At 38.3% G+C, this 23,218-nt stretch overlaps 1 protein-coding gene and 1 long non-coding RNA gene across 13 annotated transcripts in view; one reads left to right on the top strand and one right to left on the bottom strand.

The window, feature by feature from the left end:
* Positions 1-23,218, top strand: part of KIF20B (kinesin family member 20B) — a 104,681-nt gene that overhangs the window by 24,269 nt on the left and 57,194 nt on the right. For 2 of the 10 annotated variants that reach the window (XM_029932206.1, XM_029932205.1), the window contains exons 3-8: positions 10,260-11,185; positions 15,199-15,346; positions 19,839-19,925; positions 20,028-20,144; positions 20,747-20,885; positions 21,448-21,632. In XM_029932206.1, coding sequence (XP_029788066.1) covers positions 15,200-15,346; positions 19,839-19,925; positions 20,028-20,144; positions 20,747-20,885; positions 21,448-21,632 — 675 coding nt within the window. In that variant the 5' untranslated portion in view covers positions 10,260-11,185; position 15,199. Of the gene's footprint in view, positions 1-9,142; positions 11,186-15,180; positions 15,347-19,838; positions 19,926-20,027; positions 20,145-20,746; positions 20,886-21,447; positions 21,633-23,218 lie in introns of those variants that run through there. The other 8 variants (XM_029932208.1, XM_029932203.1, XM_029932199.1 and 5 more) reach the window with 6 other exon arrangements.
* Positions 982-10,970, bottom strand: LOC115285679. Of its 3 annotated transcripts, XR_003905647.1 has the most exons (5): positions 10,706-10,970; positions 8,011-8,205; positions 6,030-6,164; positions 4,035-4,121; positions 982-1,020 (listed from the first exon to the last, which is right to left on the bottom strand). It is a non-coding gene; the product is annotated as an uncharacterized LOC115285679 (long non-coding RNA). The 3 variants fall into 3 exon arrangements; XR_003905646.1 differs by lacking the exon at positions 8,011-8,205; XR_003905648.1 differs by lacking the exons at positions 4,035-4,121; positions 8,011-8,205 and having other exon boundaries at positions 985-1,020.

The following is a 23,218-nucleotide window of genomic DNA, read 5'->3' on the forward strand; positions in this document are numbered from 1 at the left end:
TCCTTCTGGCAACCCTTATTTGAGCTGTCTCTTTCCCTTCAAATAGGTCCACTGAGGTCAATACTGCAGATTATCAACTGAGAGGAACAAAGCCTGTATTTTGAAGGCAGTTGTCCAGCACAGTCACTCTCCTCACAACAGGGCAGTGTATGAAATGCATGAGAAATGAAACAGTGTGGAGCTGCTTTTTTTGTTTTTTTTTTTTTTTTTTTTACAGCAGCTAGCTTTAATTACCCTAATTAGTATATACATTTATCTTCTATTAAACACAAGAAAAGTTTGGATGTCTAATGCAATTAAATGATTTTATCTCTGATTTTTAAGCACACTTTTTATTAAAATTAAAAAATTTAATACCAGAATTCAAATATACATGTGTATATTTCCTAAAGAATATCATATGTATTCTTCTAGGTCTTGCTTCATCAATAACTTCTGGTTTTAGCTGGATACTACATTGCCTATACTGCAAATTAAGTAATAAAAATCTATTACCTTGTTTTAATTAACTAATGTAAAATTAATTATATTAGATCTGTATCATTTTAATATCGATTGCTTTTGGAAATATGCAACAGATTCTATAACTTACTTCTCAGTGTTTTTGATACTATTCCTTAAAAAGGACATTAAATTCAGACTTTTTCTGACAAAATAAATCTTCCAATGTGTCATACAAACTGATTAGTCTGACAGTGAGGACTGGCAATTATGTTATATGACAATTTTCCACACATTCAATAAATGAAACCTTAAAGATCTTGACATAAATACATTTCAAACACATAATGAAAGAAATTTTATAAAAAATATTGCATTTGCACAGTTACTGAAAAACAATATTTTGGGGTGCCTGGGTGGCTCAGTTGGTGAAGCCTCGACTTCGGCTCAGGTCAGATCTCACGTTCGTAGGTTTGTGCCCTGTGTTGGGCTCTGTGCTGACAGCTCAGAGCCTGGAGCCTGCTTCAGATTCTGTGTCTCTCTCTCTCTGCTCCTCCCCCTTTCATGCTCTGTCTCTCTCTGTATCAAAAATAAATAAAACATTTAAAAAAATAAAAGAAAAACAATATTTCAATTTTTATGGAGAATATTGGTTTAAATGAAGTAGCCCTGGGTAAAAGAGTAATAGGTGTAATTAATAGTCACTTATTAATTTTTGATAAAGCCTTTTTGGTGTGGTTTAAGAGTTTGAGACTCTAATGTCTGTATAATAAAACTTTTTTTAAAGGTTTATATGATCTTAATTTTTAAAAAATGTTTATTTTTGAGAGAAAGAGAGCGAGCAAGCAAGCAAGCAGAAAGGGGCAGAGGAAGAGGGAGACAGAATCTGAAGCAGGCTCCAGGCTCTGAGCTGTCAGCCACAGGGTCTGATGCGGGGCTCAAACCCACAAACCATAAGATCATGACCTTAGCCAAAGTCAGATGCTAAACCGACTGAGCCACTCAAGCACCCTAATAAAACTCTTTCTAATTTATAGCTTTCAACAAAATTAAAAGAGGACCTAATTGAACTGTTAGGTGATAAGTCTTTAAAAATAATCTCAGATAATAAGTTACTCTTGTATTTGGCATCTAATGGAATGACACTAATATTCTAATTGCTAAAAATGAGCTTGTTCATGTATTTAAAAAAATGTGTGCTTGTCTCAAAATTGCTAATATGAGATCATACCATGTTAATTATTTATAACTTGGTATTTTTTTCTTGTGTGTCTATTTAAAACAATTGGCTACGTGTGCTGTGTATTCATATTCTGGCTCTGCCATTCACTAACGATGAATGTTTGGGCATGTCACTTAATTTTGCAGAACCTTGTTCTTTCCTTCCTAAAAATGAAAAATTTGAACTAGGTCATTGTGCCCCTTATGTCCCTAATATTCTATACCTCTGTGACCAAAGGCTCAGAAATATTCCTTTAGATAACTGAAAACAAAAATTATATAAGTATGCATTTTTCTTCTTCCTTCTCTTTTTCATTCTTCCCTCCCTCTCCTTCCTTCCTCCTAAGGCCCTGTTGAAGTATATCAACAATGGTATTTTTTAAGTGGTTTATTGAAATTGATCTCATTATTTATCAATTAATTATGGTAATTCAATAGCTTCCCTTAACCAAAAATAGTCATACTATTCATGATATTGTTATTTTCTCTAGTAATTGAAATCTGAAAAGCATATTTTCTATAACAAAGAGATCATATTGGCATGATTCTACTTTCTCCTTCTGAGGAAGGTAGAATCTTGAAATAACTCTTCAAAATAAAACTCTTTGGCATAGATAAATGCACCAGAGAGCCTGTAATTATTGTTGAATATGTATGTGAGGTCCACTAGCACTGCCCTGTGCTATTTTCAAAACAATGCAAGATATGATCTATAAATAGCGCCATTTTGGTTTCAAGTAATTCCATTCTGGTAATGGACTGCTGTGCTTTTTCTTATTTGCTATGTTATGAGCAGTGACAAAAGGTCGTGAAATGTTAGCATTGAGCTTTTTTCTTGCCACACACGTCCATGTGGTTAGATCTATCTGCGACGACTTGTAGAGAACTGAGATTGTTAGATTAGGGCTACAAAGAGAAGGAAACAGTTAATATCCAATTGACTGACCTCCAAAAAATGGCAGAGTTAAAAAGAGAGAACCCATGTGAAGAGAGGGTTGCTGGCCGGTGACTGCAGACCACCCCCAACATGTGAGTGAACATGCCACTTTGGGTAGAGGAGCCTTAAGTCCTGTTGTTGTCACCAGCAGGCCCTTATAGCACCTGCACTTGGCCTCTTGGATTACCAAAGCGAAGGATGCCCACCTGTGCCCTAAGACTTTGCTAGGTTCCCATTTGAACTGCTGCTCTCCGTGGATTTTACCCTTGCCAATAGGACACACTTTTCAAAAACAGTGTGAGTTCCTTCACCACTGGAAGACACTGAAGATGAAATAGAAGCAGAAGCCCCAGCTTTGGCACTTGGAAGGGTCTAGACAGTGGGAAATCCGTTCCTGGTTAAATGTTTTTTTTTTTTTTTAGAAAATACTAGAGTCTTAAGGCTAATGATATGGCATATAAGAATGTATACAGCATTAATTGATTTATACATTCAAATAATAAACTTTTATTGAATACCTAATGAAAACTTATAATAGCTTGTATTTTGAACCAGGCCCTGTGCCTGGCTACTAGGGATACTGAGGGGAAAAAAAGGTTACACCATCATTGTCTTCAGGGACATTATAGGACATTAGAGGTGCATATAACACCTGCAAGACTTCATTCACAGAACAAGTATTTATTGAGCAGCTACTGTTTGCCAGGTACTGTTGTAGGTACTAGGGATACAGTGGTGAATAAGACGGATGAGATCCTGGTCTTGTAAGCTTACCCTGTGGCGGGGAAGACATCCGATCAACAGATAAGGAAATTTCCGTTACTATAAGTGCTACAAAGAAAGTAAGATAGGCCACTGTGATAGAACGTAACTGGTTGGGGGCGGAAGGGAGCAGCTTCAGGGAGGCGGCAAGATAGTCTCGCTGGGGAAGGTATGTTTGAGATGAACACTGAATAATGAGAAGGAGTTAGTCCTGCCCAGACATTTGGAAAGAACAGATAGAGGGAAGAGAAAGTGAAGAAGCTCTCAGACAAGTGCTCGTCTAGTGTGTTCTAGAAAGATGGCCAACTGCACAATCTCTGCAGGTCAGGAGTGGGGAGCCTCACTCACTAAGGAGGTGATGGTGCTATACAGACTGACACACAATAAGTGCTCAATAAAGGAATGCATCTTCCCTCTGACACATTACTTTTAAAAAATATTTATTTAAAGAATTTATAATGCCTTCCCCTCCGCCCCACTCCGCAGCTCCAGTCCTGCTTCCCAGAGGCAACCACTCTTACAGTTTGTTTTTGCTTCTTTTGGTAATTACCATGCATATCTTTGATGTGTATCAAAAATTTGCATGCTCCTAATGTTATTTCTTTTCATATTAATTATAAATATTAACTATTTACTTCCTACAATGACAAACATTGAAGCTCAAGAATCTTACGGTTATTCTTTCTTCCTCTACTGGTTACTTCTGCACCTACATGTAGTCAACTTCTATGTCCTGGTCCTTCATCTCTTGACGGCCACACTGTAAGAAAGACTGAGATGGTACAGACCTGGTCCTTCCTGTTGCTTCTCTTCCTCCACTTTTCCCTCTACAACCTCCTGTGGCTCACAGAATATAGTTCTAAGTCTCTTCAGCATGTCATACAGGGCCCTTTAGGATCTAGGCCCAGCCTAGTTTTTCTATCTCCTGTCATTATACATGTTAGTGATGCTCACAGTCCTGCTGAACTATGTGGTTGCAGTTTTTGGAAACTTTTGTGTGCTCCTGTGTTTGTTCTCATTGCCTCGTGTTTTCATTGCCTCACATGGCACCCCTTTGCATTCACTGCAGATCCCAGTCATTCATTTTAGCCTACATGGCATTTGAAGAAATCTTCCCTGCTGGGGCGCCTGGGTGGTTCAGTTGGTTAAGCGTTCTACTCTTGATTTTGGCTCAGGTCATTATCTCATGGTTCAGGGGTTCAAGCCCCATGCCGGGCTCTGTACTGATAGCACCAAGTCTGCTTGGGATCCTCTCTCTCTGCTCCTCTCCTGCTTGTGTGCATGCGCTCTCTCTCTCTCTCAAATAAATAAACTTAAAAAAAAATCTGTTAAAAAAAAAAAGAAATCTTCCCTGGTAGATGACATTTTTAAATCAAAAAATATTTGCATATTTTATGCAAGACACTGTTATAGATGTCAGGGCTATAGTGGACCAAGACACATACTCTCAAGCTCACATTCTAGTGACTTTAGAAGGAAACTTATAAAAATAACCACCGTTATGAGACCTACTATGTGTCTAGACTGTAATAAGTAACTCACATACACTATTTTAATCCACACAACTTTGAGACTTGAAGAAGTGAAATATTCTTCCTGAGGTCACTTCCTGTAAGTAACTAAGCTTCTAGTCATACTCAGAGCTGTTCCTCCAAAGGTGTATTCACTCTGCTCCTATTACTCTCTGTACACTTCTATCATATTGTCTGCCATACTGTTTTGAAATTGTGCACAAGGTTCCCCACATAAACCACAGAGCACAAAAAGTTATTTGTGTGACTATTTTGTCAGATGGTACAGAAGTAGTACCATACTAGATGCATAGGAGAGAAATTAATGCATTGCACACATTGGGTGACTTAAGAAATTAAAGATTAATTCTTTCTTGGAATCTCAGAGTGATAAGGGCTTGCTTTAGACTGCAGGCTTCTTGCAGGTAACATTTGCTGCATAGCGTGTGCTTGACAAATTTTTGTTGAAACTGTCATTCGAACCTCTGTAATCAATATATACTCAGTTTCTGGATTGAAAAACTATGTTAGTCCTACTTTTGGAGGTGGCTTTTGGGCAGAACCTAGGCACTCAGTCTTCTTTTTAATAGAATTACATGGGTGTTGGGTTGAAACTTCGAGAGGCAGTAGGATATGGTGGTTAACTGCCAGACTACCCAGATTCCGATTCGAATCCCATTGTTTACTATTTATATACATTTAAAAAGTGATTATTTCACTCGTGCCAGGCACGTTTATAGGTACTTTACAAATATTACCTGAATTAAACTTAACACCTGTATGTTAACCTCTATGATTACTTTACTATTCTTTAATAGCTCCATGCCCCATTTTCTCTATTAAATGGGGGATAATAACAACAAAATACCTCAGACGTTACTGTTAAGATTGAGTATAAAATGCTCAGAACACTATCTGGCACATGGGAAGTTAGCTATGACTGGGAACTATCAGCAGTAGAGGCTGTGCTGAGGGAAGGAAATCAGCTTGATGGAACTTAACAACTTCTTCATCTTATGCTAATGATCACTTCAAGGGGACAGATGGAATTATTTGGAATTGGGAGTAAATCTTAAGCATTTCCCAGTTAAGTTGGCTCTGTTTTTAAGGGAACACCCAGTGGCTGGTGCCAAAATGGAAAATATAGGAGAAAATACCTCTGAAATCTTCCAGTTTTCTGTGTCTGCTCTGCCATCTCCCAAGTCCACGTTGCTGGGATGGCTGCAATAGTCTCTTAGCTGGTTCAGTGACTCTTTTTTACCTGCCTCTCTTCGCTGCTCCAGGAGACTGACCTTTTCAAAACACAGAGGCAAACTGAATTGCATTGTGCTCATGCCTTAAACAGTCCACTTGTTTCTCGTCACTATTAGAATAAGGACCCAAACCAGTACTTTGCTGACTGAGTCTGGTAGGACCCAGTCTTGGCCCATTCCCACCAAGCTTGCTTCCAGCTCTCCCTACCCGGTGTCGACTCAGCCACATCAGCCTCCATTCATTGTTCAACAAATATTTATCTGATCACCATGGATTTGCATAGTCACTGAGGATATATCCGTGACCAGGAGAAATAGTTCTTGTACTCATAGAGTTTATATTTGAGGAAGTGGGGGAACCATAATACCCACACAAAAATGCAAATAAAAAAAGAGGAACCACTGAGATAAAGTGGACTGGAAGTCTTCTCTAAGAATGTACTATTAGAGAAATCTGGAGGAGGAAGAGCAGTGAGCCACATCAAGAACGGGAGAAATCAGGCAGAGGGATCAAGCTATATAAAGGCTGATATATGCTAGAGACAGGCTGGCGTGTTTGAGGTGCCCAGAGCAGACCCCCTTCCTGCATAGAGAAAAGGGGAGAGCGAGGTTGGCTGGACAGTGATACTGCAGGGCCTGGTAAAGAACTAGAAACTTTTTTCCTTTGCTTTTTACTTTAGAAAATCTCAGTTATTTTTAAAAATAGAAATCAAGGCACAATGTACATCATTATACCTTTGACCTAGATCCACCAATTACGTTTTACCACGTTTGCTTTTTTTGTCCTATTTCCCCCCATTCTCTTTATTCTTTTGTTCCCTCTCAGGTTCTATTTTGTTTCTGTTTCATTTTTTTGCCAAATCTTTTGAAAGTTGCTGAATACCAGAGCAAGTATCTTCCCCAAGCAATCTTCTATAAAGTCACAAATTATCACATGTAAAAAAATTTCATACTGACTCAGTATCATCTAATATGTAGTCCGTATTTAAATTTCTCCATTGTCCACAAAATGCTTCTTTGTAATTACTTAAACAAATTTTTTTTAATGTTTTTTATTTATTTTTGAGAGACAGAGAGAGACAGCATGAGCAGGGGAGTGGCAGAGAGAGAAGGAGACACAGAATCTGAAGCAGGCTCCAGGCTCTGAGCTAGCCGTCAGCACAGAGTCTGACGCAGGGCTCGAACCCATGAACCGTGAGATCATGACCTGAGCTGAAGCCAGACGCTTAACTGACTGAGCCACCCAGGTGCTCCTCTTTGTAGTTACTTCTTAATAAAAAATCTATGAACCAATCAAGATGTAGGTAATTGCATTTGTAAGGTTTGACTCCTGACTAAAGTACTCCTCCACCTTTTTCTCATTTTTCCTGATGCTTTTTGAAGAGCCTAGGCCTGCTGTCTTATAAAGTGCTCTATATTTTTCATTTTGTTTTGTTTCCTCATAATTAGATTCAGGTTAAACATTTTTGGCACAGATATTATTAGGTGATAGATCACTCAATTATCGGTGATACTAAAGTTTCCTCATTTGATTAAGGTGTGTCCAATAAATAAACCTTTACATTGTAAACTTCCCCTTTCCCTTCTAATTATGAAATAATCTCTAGGACATTCTTTGAGATAGTGTTAATGTCCTATTCCCAACAACCCTGCAGCCAATGGTTTTAGCATCTTTTATCCATTGTTTTAGCATGTATTCATAAGGCTTACTCATATCAATGTTTACATTGGAAGTTGCAAAATGGAGATTTTCCATTTATTGTTTCGTTTGTATTCATTAACTGACATTCTTGTGTAAAAAAGAACTTTTCATTTTTATTCCATCTCTCCTTCTTTCTCTTATGGAAAGAACTTAAAAAAAATTAAATCTGCTTTAATCTCTCACCATTATTCTTTTTGATGCTCAAATTGTTCCAAGTATGGTCAACAGAAGGTCCTTTAAGCCAAGTCCAGTGTCCTTTGAAAAGACTCTATGAATCTTTAAGAACCTCTTTGCTTTCTGACAAGACTGCTCCAGGTTCACTTTGTAATTTCCTTCCTCTGGATGTGAATCAGCCTTCTCTTCAAGGAGCACGAATTCCTTTTAGAGATGAGAATGGTATTTAGAAACTACTTGGGCAGCTTGGTGCTAGTGTGCTTATTATGACACGGGTGTCAGAGTTTCTATGCTAGCTCTAGGCCCTGTCAATGGACCAATTCAGATTAAAAAAAATCACAGCTTTATTCTAACACCAATTCAAATCCAACACTATGGGATTCTTTCTTAGCTGCTATCATTCCATATTTGCTATCTCCCTTCTCCCAGTGAGAAACTTGGTTCCAAACAACATGGATATATTTACTTGTTTGCTTTTTCCAGTAATGCAAGCACAGTAGTTTCAAAACTACTATACCAAGACCCCTTTCAACATCAAAACTAAGTGAAATTACTGGTTTCTTTGTACTTTTTGCTCTTACACTGTATCTCAGAACTCCTAATTCATCCCAGAACTCCTAGTTCATGGAGTACTATATGGTTAGACTGGCAATTTGATATACAGGTATTTTCTCTTTTTTTTAAATTAAATTTCAGGGCTTGCTTTTATTTCCATTGTTTTAGACTTAATGTTTTAAAAGGGCAAAACTATATTTTAAAAAAGGTTACTCAGAGAGGTCAAACTGCTATCACTAATCCTTGCATAACATTCTCACCCCCATAGGTGACCATTTTTCAGCTAATTTTCTGACTTACAGTTTTCAAATTTATCTCTTAAAAAAAAGGAAAAGACTGTGTGGGGTATTTATGTATGTAGACTTTCATTTCTCATTTCTCATGTGTTTTGTATATTCTTTTGCATGTTTTCTTGGCTAAAAATATGATTTTCTTAAAATTTTTAAAAATATATTTATTTATTTTTGAGAGAGAGACAGAGAGACAGACCAAGAGCAGGGGAGGGGCACAGAGCAAGGGAGACACAGAATCTGAAGCAGGCTCCAGGCTCTGAGCTGTCAGCACAGAGCCCAGTGTGGGGCTCAAACTCACGGAACATGAGATCATGACCTCAGCCAAAGTCCGAGGCTCAACCAATGGAGCCACCCAGGTGTCCCTATTTCTCTTCTGAAATCACTGAAGGGGTTTAAGCCAGGAAGTGACTTGGTTGCTCTACAAAAAATGTTGCAGGATCTTAATCGGGAGACACGGGAGGCTCCGTATGGTGGTCTGGGTAATGAAAAGGGCAACATATTTATTTCACTTACAACACAACAGTACAACAGATATATTTGTTTATGCACTGGATAAGGGTGGTGAGGAAAAAGGAGGACGCAAGAATGATTCTTTTATTTGTCTTGAGTAACTGGGCAGAAACATTGTCCCTCTGCTCCACTGTTTCCCTAACTCGTAGCCTAGTTTGACACACAGCAGGTTTCAATAAGTATTTGTCAAATGATAAATATTTGTAGCACCTGGAGGGGTCAACAGCTGGGAATCAGTACTAGCTAAAAGCAATAACGGCATTATGAGCTACGACAGGAAACAGATTTAGGGATAGACTTGCCCAAAGGAGCAATGGAGACTTTGAGACTGAACCCACTAGACTTGAGTTCCAGCCTAGACGGGAAAGCTTAGTTTTTATCTTTCCTCCTTTCTTCCCGTTTACATCGACTTCCTTTGTTCATTTTAACTCCTGGCTCTGCATCCTCTTCTCTACTCCGAACTGGCTTACCTCAAATACAATTATTTTCTGGGGAAAGAAGGCGAACTGAATGAAGAGGCAGTGGGAAGTCAGCTAGGGAAGGGGGAAGTTGAAGGATATATAGAATAAGGTAATTAACACTGTAGTTCATCAAAGTAGGTATTCTAAAACTACTAACCAGTACTACTAAAATAGTAAAAAATATGACCACATGTAAGAGGGTGGTTATTCAGCTGAATTTAAATCCCAGCGCCTCCATTAATAACTGTATGCTTTTAAGCAAATTACTTAACCATATGAACTCAGTTCCCTCAGAATCTATGAAATGGGGATGATAATGTTATCTGCCTCAAAGAGTTGTTCTCAAAATCAGTAAGACGATCCATTTTATATGTTTAGCACCCGAACAAGGTACACGCTCAATTAACCTTAGCAGTTTTTTCTTTAAAATCAAGTACAGCAGGGAGAGATGGTACTGCTTGTCATGAATATTACAGCACCACACTGGAAAGAAGAGGATCCCTTCAAAAGACGCAGAGGAGGCTGTACTGGCGGAGATCTGAAATATGTATGGAATTTAGACTGTCGTAGCACAGCGCCTCGCAGCGGTAGGTACTTGATACCCTCAGAATGAGAAAAAGAGAAAAAGAAGAAAGCAATCAAGCCTATACGCGTCTATTCTGGGAAAAACTTATTTCGTCCATGAGGGCGGCTGGGGATGACAAGGTGGGGTCACGCAGCGAGGGAAGTGGCCCTTAGGGTGCAGGAAGGGCTACTTCTAGGCGACTCTCGGGCCGCGAGAACCTGCTCACGCCCGCAGGGACCGGCCCGGGCGGAGGCTAGCCCCCATTCCTTGGCCCGTCCCCGGGGGAGTCGCGCGGCTAAGTGTGGTGGCAGAGGCCTCACCTCCAGGCCTTTGCTACGTCTTGTCTCCACGACGGTATCCGAGTTTGGCGTCCGTGCCAACGGAGGAGGTACCCGCCACAGCCACCAGGCAGCGTCCCACCCCGCGCGGCACGCGGTGCTCTGCGGGAAGCTCCGACCCTCCGCACGCAGACCACCCACCAGCCCCACCGCACACCACCTGCCGGCGTTCCAACATCCGCCCCGGGTTTGAAAGCTCCTTCCCGGAACCTGTGGGAAGCCCACAGCTCGAGCCTCCACGCTCCCAGGCGCCGTTCCGGAAGCCCCGCCCACTCCCAGCGTGCAGTGCGGTGACTTGGCCGCCATTGTTTGAATTTGAAAAAGGAAACATCGCCCTGCTGCTCGCAGGTCTGGCAGGCCTGGCCGCTTGTGCAGGTGAAGAGGTGGGCCCAGGTGAGGGTGCGACGTGGGTGACTGCGCAAATACCAGGCCCGAGGCTGGGAAACGGCGCTGGCTGTGTAAGTAAGTAACTTCCCAGGGGAACGCGGCGCCCCTGAGTTTCCTCTCGGGGAACTGGGTGCTCCTAGGGCACCGTGGGCACGGTCTTCGCATCGCAGGGTTGAGCCATACTACTTGGGTTGGGTGTCAAATCTCGTCTCCACTGCATTTTAGCTGAGTGAGGCGAGGCAACGTATTTAATCTGTCTAGGTCTCGGTTTGCTCATTTGTTAAAAGGGGTAGTAATAATAGTACTTAATCTCTTCTGGCTCTTGTGAAGATAAAATAAGATTTAAAGTTGCCAGAAACGGTGCCAGTATATAGTAGGCACCAGGTGTTTGCAATCACTAATGTTTTTGTTACTATTGCTGCTGCTGTTGTTGACGCGCAGGCCTCCATTGCTAAGCCTAGTTTTCTGATTCCCGGAGGTGAGTAGTTTGCTTGGCAGGTGATATGAACTCTTTTGAGGGGGAAGCCCTGTCGTGGCCTTAGGTACGTTTATTTCCACGCTGCTGCCACTGCCTGGGGTTTGCCCCTTTGGGCTTTACAGTACCAAGCGGAAGAGGGTGTGTGTGGCGAATGCGAGGACTACTGTCATCCCCCGTTTAGAATGTTTCCCACAACTTGTTCTACTTACTGCTTCAGTGATTCCTGCCTGACACAAGTCTAATATTCCTTGCTTCTGAAGGATTAGTTGACACGGGTACATGCCTTAAGCAATCTTTGCTTAAGGTGATCAGATTCAGGTTCACTTTATTTTTCTATTAAACTTTTAAAAAATGTTTATTTAGGGGCGCCTGGGTGGCTCAGTCGGTTGAGCCTCCGACTTCGGCTCAGGTCAGATCTCACACTCGTGGGTTCGAGCCCCGCATCAGGCTCTGTGCTGACAGCTAGGTAAGAGCTTGGAGCCTGCTTCCGGTTCTGTGTCTCCTTCTCTCTCTGCCCTTCCCCCTCTCATGCTCTGTCTCTCTCTCTATCAAAAATAAATAAAACATTAAAAAATGTTTATTTATTTTGAGAGAGAGAGAGAGAGAGAGACAGAGGAGAGAGGGGAGAGAGAGCAAGCAGGGGAGGGTCAAAGAGAGGGAGAGAAATTTCCTACTGTCAGCCTGGAGCCCTAAGGGGTGGGGCTGGATCCCACTAACACTGAGATCATGACCCAATTGGAAACCAGGAGTCAGATGCTCAGACTGAGAGAGCCATGCACCCAAGGTTTACTTTTGCTTTTAAAACAAGGTAGCATGTTTACCCAGAAGCAGCAGTAACTATGTGTTTTATTAGATGTCCCCGACCCAGGACTTCAAGTTGCAAAATCATGTAAAGGACTCCTCAGTTAGGAGGACGGTTCTTTTGAGACTGTATTTGGTGGATGACATTCAGAAACTTCATTCTGTAGCATATTTGTTATTTTCCCCAAGTGTTCAGCCATGGAATCTCACTGGAGAGAAGATAAAAAGATGCTGATTCTATCACTAAAGTAGTAAAGTAAAGATAATATCACTAAAGTAGTACCAATTTTTTTTTTGGTATAGAGGATTTTATTATTTTTATTTAAGTCATTAGGGAATTTTTATCCTCATACATCTCTAAAGTTGTTGTAGGGGGAACAGAGTAGTTCTTTTTTTTTTTAACTTTTTAATGTTTTATTTATTTTTGATACAGAGAGACACAGAGCATGAAGGGAGGAGGGTCCGAGAGAGAGGGAGACACAGAATCCAAAGACAGGCTCTAGGCCCTGAGCTGTCAGCACAGAGCCCGATGCGGGGCTCGAACCCACGAACGTGGGATCATGACCTGAGCCAAAGTTGGAGGCTTAACCAACTGAGCCACCCAAGCACCCCCAGAGTAGTTCTTCTTGCCCTCAAGAGATTTCCAGTCTGGTTAGGAAGAAGTTAACTTCTCACACTTAAATAAAAGCTCACGAGAATTAAGGTTGTGACAGTAAATGTCAACAATTTTATGAATGTTAAGAGTTCATTGAAACTGAACTATGAATGCTTACAAATTACTATAACCTTGCTTTTTAAAAGAGATATAAATATTCTTTTTAATTCAGAAATTTAATAGAAGACTTAACATTTTTCTTAAACCAAAAATTAATTGAAGGCAAAAAGTGAAATTTATCTTCCATTTCCTGGGTATTTCTGTAAAATCTGAGTTATGTAATGTTAAGCCAGTGCTTAATGTTTTTGTATGTTCTAGATCAGTGGTTATTTCCACTCTATCAGAAACCTCTTTTCTTAATTTTCATGCATACATTGGGTGTTTGAAATATTCTATCAGACTGCATTTTAAGTAATTATCACATATTTATTTATCACTGATAATACAATAAAGACAAAAGCAACCAAGATACTAAAGTGTATGGTTGGTTGATCCTGCAGTTTGCTGGGCTTTGTTGAAGGTAAATAATTTCCTTTGTCTTTTTGAGATTTAGGAAAAACAGTAAAATGAAAACAACTCTGTCGTATTGAGTTTGTGGGTTTCAGGGCTGATCTAGGAGAAAGATATGACCACAGTGTGGCAGTATCACACAAGGAACTTTATTGGGATAGCACTTTAACAGGATTACCTGGGCGAGAGGTCCACCCCAGTGGGGCTGAAACCTTTCAGAAACTAGAGTGAAGGACCACCACATAGAAGGGGAAGAAGGCAAGGGAACCTATGGGGTTGAGAGGGGTTGAGAGGGGAGGGAGAGGAGGATGAGACTTGGGGGCTTATTATATTAAGTGATGTTACGCAGAAGCACAGTGGGATGTCCCAGAGTCAGATGTGATTTTTATAGTCTGGAATTTGTGTGAGCAGAAGTTGGGTGCAGTTTCTGGGATGTGCAAACTAGTTAGGCTCTAGTTGACTTAAAAAGATTACTTGGGCTGTATTAAAAGCAAATTGATATGTAAAAATTTTAATTTGGCACCTAATAGTTTTTTGAACTAACATTCCTGGCATTCTGTGAAGAAGTAAACAACATATGACCAATATACAGGGGCATCCTTGGCTTATTATGTAATATGTATGGATGCCCATTACTATTTTCTTGAGCCAGGAACCCTAGTTTGGGAATCACCATTATGGATATTTCAGAATATTGTCAAAGAACAGCAAGGAGCTCTTTTTCTCCCTGGTATTCTGTACTTAGTAGATTGTCAATAACTATTTGAATGTTCAATTATTTTTATTTAAAGTCAACCTGTAAGTTTACCTTTAAGTTTAGTGACATGATGCTTTAGTTGTAATACTTTGATACATTATTCCATATTCATCTGAATTTTTGACACATTTGTGTCAGGTACTGTTTTGAATGTGTTCACATACATTATTTCACTTTTCACTTGCATTATTTGGAAGAATTCAGTCGAAAGAATTCAGATGTCCAGATAACTGAATTTAACTCCTAAATGCTAAAGCATTACACAGGCTTGTAAGTAACATTTTCAGAAGACTTTAAGTAACTACAACAACACAAGATTATAATTTACAATTACTTGATTTCTGAGAAGATTTCAGGCTGTCTTACTTAATGGACTACCTTTACTCATAAAATCTCTGGCTGAATCAACCTATGAGTTGGATCATATGAATAGTAGTGGTAGGCTCTATTCAATATTACTTGATTCAGAATCTTAATAATTTGGGGGTGCCTGGGTGGCTCAGTCGGTTAAGCACCCGGCTTCGGCTCAGGTCAAATCTCACGGTTTGTGGGTTCGAGCCCTGCGTCGGGCTCTGTGCTGACTGCTAGCTCAGAGCCTGGAGCCTGTTTCAGATTCTGTATCTCCCTCTCTCTCTGACCCTCCCCTGCTCGCACTGTCTCTGTCTCAAAAATAAGTGAAAAGCATTAAAAAAATTAAAAAAAAGAATCTTAATAATTTGATCATTTGTCTTTTCCATGGGCCATCATCGTGTTACAGACGTAATGATTTTTGTCTAGAAATGTAGTTATGTGGGGGTTATTAGTGGGCTGGACTCAGGCTTTTTAAACTATGAGTGGCTTTTATGCTAATTTATTAAAATTCTCTGAAGTTACTCTTATTCTTGCAGAATGGAATCTAATTTAAATCAAGATGGAGTGCCTAGACCATCTTATGTTTTTAGTGCCGACCCAATTGCAAGACCTTCGGAAATAAACTTTGATGGCATTAAACTTAATCTCTCTCATGAATTTTCCTTGGTTGCTTCAAATGCCGAGGTAAGTACAAGGAAAGTATTATTTTGTTTGCCTGGAAAAGTGTGTGTTGTGCACACACTTGCCGACACGTATGTTCAGAGCTTTCCAGACTGTGGATTTAAGGCAACCTTCTCTATCTCAGTAATGTTTTCATGATGTCCTAAATAAATACCAGTTCTTCCTAGTAGTAGGTCCAAGCAACTTAATATATAACTGTACCTTAGCCTAGAGCCATTTGAAAAATATTAATGTAAATGAAAAAAATTTGTCTTTCTTTAGTTACCACAGTTATCTGCTGTAAGGATATGTATATCTTTTGTGCACGTCATAGGTTTTCAAGCTTTGGAATCAGATTAGAAAGTGCCAACCTTCCAACCTTATTTCCTGTTCTTCAGTGGTTTGGGGTAGTACTTGTTTTTTTTTTTTTTTTTTATCATAACAACCACTGAAAAATCCAGCTTCACCAAGATACGACATCAAAAGGAACAGTGTGATCTAATGTGGAAACTGCACTAGTTTGAATGAATAGTTCATGGGTTTGACATATGTTAAGTACTGCTGTGATTTCCTCAAAAATAAAAAATATTCCACAATGCCCTTAGGAATTGTAAGCCTTACTTGAAATAACTCAGTAGTGTTTAAAAGGTAAAAAATCCTTCCTTCTACCACCATACTTACTACCACTGTTTTTTTTTTGTCTTTGTAAACTTTATTGATAATTTTTTAAAGTTTTATTTATTTTGAGAGAGTGAGTGAGCATGTGAGCACAACTGGGGGAGAGGCAGTGAGAGAGGGAGAGAGATAATCATACACAGGCTGCATGCTGTTGGCACAAAGCCCAGAACAGGGCTGATCTAATGAATCATGAGATCATGACCTGAGCTGAAATCAAGAGTCAGATGCTTAGCCTACTGAGCCACCAGGCGTCCCACACTGCCTTGATTACTGTAGCTTATAGAATGTCTTGAAGTCGGATGTGTCAGTCCTCCAACTTTGTTCTTCTCTTTAATTTTATATTGGCTTTTCTGGGTAGTCTTTAGTTTTAGCCATTCTAATAGATATATATGGGTATCAAGTTGGTATTTGCGTTTAATAACTAAAGGTGTTGAATATGTTTTCATGTGCTTATTTGTTATTAGTGTATTTTTGGTAAAGAGTCAGTTTAAATCTTTGCCCATTTAAAAAAATTGGATTGTTTGGGTGCCTGGGCAGCTCAGTCGGTTAAGCACCTGACTTTAGCTCAGGTCATGATCTCACAGTTGGTGGGTTTGAGCCCCACATCGGGCTCTGTGCTGACAGCTGAGAGCCTGGAGCCTTTTTCAGATTCTGTGTCTCTCTCTCTCTCTCTCTCTGCCCCTTCCCCATTCGTACTCTGTCTCTTAAAAGTAAACAAATATTTAAAAAAATTGAATTGTTTTTATATTATTATTTAATTTAAGTGTTCTTTATATTTTTCAGATGCATTTGTTCATCAGATATATGCTTTGTAAATATATTTTCCTACTCTCTGAGTTGCCTGTAGTCCCTAAACAGTGTTTTTTTTGAAAAACAAGTTTTTTAAAAAATATATATATAATTTATTGTCAAGTTAGCTAACTCTTGGCTTAGGGAGTAGATTCCTGTGATTTATCACTTACATGCAACACCCAGTGCCCATTCCTACTAGTGCCCTCCTTAATGCCCATCACCCATTTTCCCCACCTCCATCAACCCTCAGTTTGTTCCCTGTGTTTAAGAGTCTCTTATGGTTTGTCTCCCTTTCTGTTTGTAGCTATGTTGTTGTTTTTTTTCTTTCCCTTCCCCCTTGATATTCTCTTGTTTCTTAACTTAAACATATGAGTGAAGTTGTCTTTCTCTGACTGACTTATTTCACCTAGCATAGTACCATCCAGTCCCATCCATGTTGTTGCAGATGGCAAGATTTCATTATTTTTCATTGCCAAGTAGTATTCTATTGCGTCTGTCTATACACCACATCTTCATCTTCTGTCTTCATTCATTAGTTGATGGACTTTTGGCCTCTTTCCATAATTTGGCTATTGTTGATGGTGCTGCTATAAACTTTGGGGTACGTGTGCCCAGTGGATCAGCACTCCTGTATCCTTTGGATAAATTCCTAGTAGTGCTATTGTTGGGCTGTAGGGTAATTTTATTTTTAATTTTTTGAGGAAACTCCACATTGTTTCCAAAGCAGCCCCACCAGTTTGCTTTCCCACCAACAGTGCAAGAGGGGAAAACTGAAGTTCTTAATTTCATCACCTTTTTTCTGTTGTGGATTGTCCTTTTGGTGTTATACCTAAGAAATCTTTGCCTAACTCAAGTCCACAAAGATTTTCTTCAATGTGTTCTTTTAGAAGTTTTACAGTTTTAGTTTTACATTAGGATATGATCCATTTTGAATTTTTATAAACAATGTGAAGTGTGTATCCAAATTCTTATTTTTTTATAGATCATCTGTTCTAGCATGATTTGTTGAAAAAACTATGCTTGCTGTACTACATTCCTTTGTACCTTTATTATAAATCAAATGTCCTTCTTTGTGGGAGTTTATTTCTGAATATTGTTTCTTTCATTTGTCTGTCTTTCTTCCAGTACCCCGTTTTGATCACTGTAGTTTTGAAGTGAGTGTTGAAATCAGGTAGCGTTAGTCCACCCAATTTCTGTTTCATAGTTTTGAGTATTCTAGGTACTCCCTAGCTAAAAATTCTGTGAGAATTTTTAGATGAGTTTGTCAGTTGCCACAACAAAAGCCTCTTGGGATTTTAATCACAATTGCATTGAATATGTAGATCTATTTTAGAAGAATTGACATCTTAACAATATTGAGTTTACCAAATGATGAACAAGGTGTATCAATTTCTTTTGACCTTTAATTTCTCTGAGCAGTGTTTTGTAATTTTCAGGGTGTAGGTATCTCACATCTCTTGTCAAATTTATCCCTTAAGTATTTTATGATTTTTTGATCTCTTCCAAATGGTATTGATTTTTAAAATCAATTTCTGGTGTTTCTTCCCAGTTATAAAAGAATAATTGATTTTGCACGTTGATCTTGTAACATGTTACATTGCTAACCTCATTTAATAGTTCTAGAGATGTTTTTGTAGGTTCTGTTTAATTTTTGTATGTAGATGCTAATGTGTGTGAATGAAGACAGTTTTATTTCTTCCCAATCTGGATGCCTTTTCTTTCTTCCTCACTTGCTTCCTTTTCTTTTTCCTCCCACCCTTCCTTCCTTCGGTTTCTTTCTTTTCTTTCTTCCTTCCTTCCTTCCCTCCCTCCTTCCCTCCCTTCCTTCCTTTCTTTTCTTTCTTACTCTTTCTCTCCCTCCCTCCCTTCCTTCCTCTTTCTCCCCTTCCTACCCCTCCTTTCCCCTGCTTATCATGTGCTAGAACCTCTAGTGCAAAGTTGAATAAAAGTTGTGAGAGCAGAAATCCTTGTTACTTGCTACCCATCTTAGATTCAGTCTTTGACCATAAAGTATGAGGTTAGCTGTAGGTTTTTGTAAATTTTCTTTCTCAGGTGAAGGAAGTTCCTGTCTTTCTACTTTGCTGAGAATTTTTGTGAGTAGATGTTGACTATATATGTCAATATCCTGTCATCATTCAATGCTTTTTTTTTTTTTTACATTTATTGGCGATAAGTGTTTCTTGATTCTTTTAATGTGGTTAATTACCCAAATTGATTTTTGAATGCTAAATTAACCTTGCATTCCTGAGATAAAACACTTTTGGTCAGGATGTATTATCCTATGTTGTATGTTGGCTAATACTTTGTTGGGGAATTTTTGCACCTATCTTAATTAGGGATATTGTTCTATAATTTCTTCTGAGGGTATCTTTGTCAATCATGGTGTCAAGGTTATGTCATACTCAAAATTAGTTGAAAAGTGTTCTCTTTATTTTCATAAAGGGCGATGAGTTAAGTTCTTAAAGGGCTAGAAGTTTTTCTTAAGATGAATTTCTTTAATAAATATAAGGCTGTTCAGATTTTCTGGCTTTTATAGTTTGTTTTTAGTAAATTCTATTTGTTTCCTTTTTATTTAAAAAACACATTTCTTTATAATTATTTTAAAAAGTGAATTAATTTCTTCTCCAAAGGGAGTAGTAAAGAAAATGTGGTTTAGGAAAAAAATTTTTAAATAGAATTGAACATTTGGGTTAATAGACAATTCTGGTTGCTTATAATTTATTTTGGAATTCGATGTTTTAGTGATGTAGAGCCCTAGTAGTTGTTTTTAGTTATAAAGGTCAGGATTTTAGGGAAAAGAGGTGTATTATAAACTTCAAACATAAATATATAAGGTAGAGGAAATCAAGTGTTTTGTGGTATTTTTTTTTAAGCAGATTTGCATTTCTTTTGACTTACAAAATGGTTACAAACAGAAGAACCACTAATTGCGTAGAGATTCTATATGATCTCAGATGGTTATGCAGTAGCCACTGTAAAAAAGGTAATTTCTGAAAAGCCATGTTTTGTATTTTTAAAATACAGTTATTTTGTTCTTCTTTTTAAGGCAAATAGTTTGGAATCCAAAGATTATCTCCAGGTTTGTCTTCGAATAAGACCGTTTACACAGTCAGAAAAAGAGCATGAATCTGAGGTTTGTGTTGTTTAATTGGGTTTTAGTTTCATTCAATGGGCAAAATGCCAGAGTTTTTATTTATTGTGGGCTTTTATTGATTGATTAATTGATGTGTTCTAGGGCTGTGTGTATGTTCTAGACTCACAGACTATTCTGCTGAAAGATCCTCAAAGCATCCTTGGTCGGTTAAGTGAGAAAAGCTCTGGGCAGATGGCACAGAAATTCAGTTTTTCCAAGGTAAGTCTTATGTGAAACTGCAGATTTTCTTTTAAGTAGAAGAGATTTGGCTTGTGCTATATTGCTATGTTATTGTGTATAATGAACTATATATGTCTTGTACTTATGGAACGTAGGTGCCAGGCATTGGTACTTTTTTCTTAAGAGTGGAACTCAAATTTGAGGTTTGTAAGCATATAATTGGAAGTGAATAAATTGCTGTGTAATGGTTTAATCTTTTTAAGGAGATGTTCTTTCCAAAATTTACTTGAAACTTGATTGACTGGGTCAGATTTCTATCTTGAAAACTTCCTGAAGTAGTTAATCTGTCAGGTATCTTTGTGGGAGTTGGGGATATGGCAGTTACCTTAAGTATGAATCTTGTGAAGGAAACCTTTTAAATTTATAAGATACAAGAGGGTGGCTGGCTGGCTTAGTTGGGGTAGAACCAACTCTTGATCTCGGGGTCATAAGTTTGACCCTCAGGCTGGGTGTTGAGATTACTTAAATAAATAAATAAACTTAAAAAAAAGTTTTTAAAAACACGAGTTATAGGGTAGAACTCATTGTAAAAATTTCCTTGAATTTTCTAAAAAGACTTGTTTTAAAAAATGCTTGTTTAGGTTTTTGGCCCAGAAACTACACAGAAGGAGTTTTTCCAGGGTTGCATTATGCAGCCAGTAAAAGACCTTTTGAAAGGACAAAGTCGGCTGATTTTTACGTATGGGCTAACCAATTCAGGAAAAACATATACATTTCAAGGTAAATTGTATTATTTTTGCTTGCAAGGACAAAAAGCAGTCATATTCACTCATTTTCATAGTACTTACATGTAGTTATGTTTCCATTACCTAGTACATTTCCTCTATTTTTAATACTAATATAGTGAATGTATTGCCAATGGCTTTTAATTCAGATTGATTTAACTCATTTGGAAAATTACTTTACCCATATGATGGAGAATTAGATGACAAAATTTGGAAAAGATTTATGTGACATAGTGAACTAAGCTTGGATAACCAGGGAAGCGTTTTATATTTCATTTTACTTTTCTAATTTGTGATTATGGATGACTGCAAATACTATGGCTTGATCTGAATGTAAAATTTCAAGTTTTGCATCAGTATGATAGTTGATAAAATGTCTATTATACAATGAAGACCAAAGTGATAGAAAATTGAGTAATGCTGCAACTTCTTTCACTTTTGTCTTAGATGCTTATTCTTCCCTCTTGGTGCTATGAAAGGAGCCATGGCAATCTCGGAATGTTTCCACTTTGCTAATAATACTCTGAGAGAATATGAAACAAAAATTCTTTTCACAGGCACAGAAGAAAATATTGGTATTCTGCCGCGAACTTTGAATGTATTATTTGATAGTCTTCAGGAAAGACTGTATACAAAGATGAACCTTAAACCACATAGATCTAGAGAATTCTTACGGTTATCACCAGACCAAGAGAAAGAAGAGGTTGCTAGCAAAGTTGCACTGCTTCGGCAAATTAAAGAGGTATGGAAGTAGTCTAGTATGTGAAATATATATATACGTCATGACCTTTTATAAGCTCTTTAGTTTGTTTCAGCCTATACTGGAATATTTTGCGGTGGTGGTGATGGTGATGGTTGTCTTTTCTTTTCTAGAAAAGTATTATAACTTTGAAGTTTCTCTTCTCCTTGCTTTATATTGTACAAATAGCTGAAATGTTTAAACAATACAAATGTAAATGATTCTGAAATTTCATTCAGTTGTTGTAGAAATGGCACTATACTTTATGTAATGATTAAAAAAAATTCTTTTGGGGCGCCTGGGTGGCTCGGTTGAGTGTCCAGCTTCGGCTCAGGTTATGATCTCACGGTTCGTGGGTTCGAGCCCCGCATCGGACTCTGTGCTGACAGCTAGCTCACAGCCTGGAGCCTGCTTCGGATTCTACGTCTCCCTCTCTCTCTCTGACCCTCCCCTGCTCGCACTGTCTCTATCAAAAATAAATAAAAACCACACACACACACACACAAAAAAATTCTTTTTAGGGTGCTTGCAAGACTCAGTCAGTTGAGTATCCAGCTCTTGGTTTTGGCTCAGTTCTTAATCCCTGGGTCATGAGATCAAGGCCCACATCAAGCTCTGTGCCAACAGTGCAGAGCCTGCTTGGAATTCATTCTCTCTCTCTCTCTCTCTCTCTCTCTTTCTCTCTCCCCCCCCCGTCTCTCAAAATAAATAATAAATAAATAAGTAAGTAAATAAACAACAACAAAAAAAGATTTTCTCCCTCTGCCCCTTTCTACTACTCGCATGCTTTTTCTCTTTCTGAAATTAAAAAAAATATTTTTTGATTATAAAAATAATTTGTGCACACAAAATCTAAACAAGGGAATGTGAGAAATATAAAGAGAAAATTTCTTGTGACTTAATTTCTAAAGAGAAGATCACATTAACAGATTGGAAAGTATCTTTGATTCTTAAACAAAATCTGTAGAGCTTTCTGTATATCTCTGTATATACATAAGCACAGTCACATGTGTAGTTGCACATATCTTCAAATCTTTTGATTTTTTGCTCAGTGAAGTTTATTACTTAAAAAATCTTTTTTTACATTTGTTTATTTTTTGAGAGATAGAATGAGACAGAGCATGAGCAGGGAGAATCAGAGAGAAGGAGATGCAGAATCCGAAGCGGGCTCCGGGCTCTGAGCAAGCATTCAGCACATGACCTGAGCCAAAGTCAGATGCTTAACTGACTGAGCCACTCAGGCTTACCTTGCTCAGTAGAGTTTAAAGTTCAGAGTCCAGGATTATGATCTCTGAAAGTAAACTAGTATAAATAGAAATTATGGAGATTAGTAGAGGATTGCACAGGTAATTCTTAGAGAAAATTAAAGTCAATGAAAAATTTTCCTAATGAGTTATTCAGTTAAAACATTATTTTGCTATAAAATTATTAGAATACTTAAAAAGTGAAATCCTGCTTTCATACATTGATTGTAAACTGTGCTTCCTAGAAGCACATCTCTAGGAAGAAAAAAATTTTCATATCTTTCCATCCACTATTCCAATTTAGGGATATATCCTAAGGAAATATTAGAATGCAGAAGAAAAAAT

This window comes from Suricata suricatta, chromosome 2 (genome assembly GCF_006229205.1).
Source record: "Suricata suricatta isolate VVHF042 chromosome 2, meerkat_22Aug2017_6uvM2_HiC, whole genome shotgun sequence".
Classification (NCBI taxonomy): domain Eukaryota; kingdom Metazoa; phylum Chordata; class Mammalia; order Carnivora; family Herpestidae; genus Suricata; species Suricata suricatta.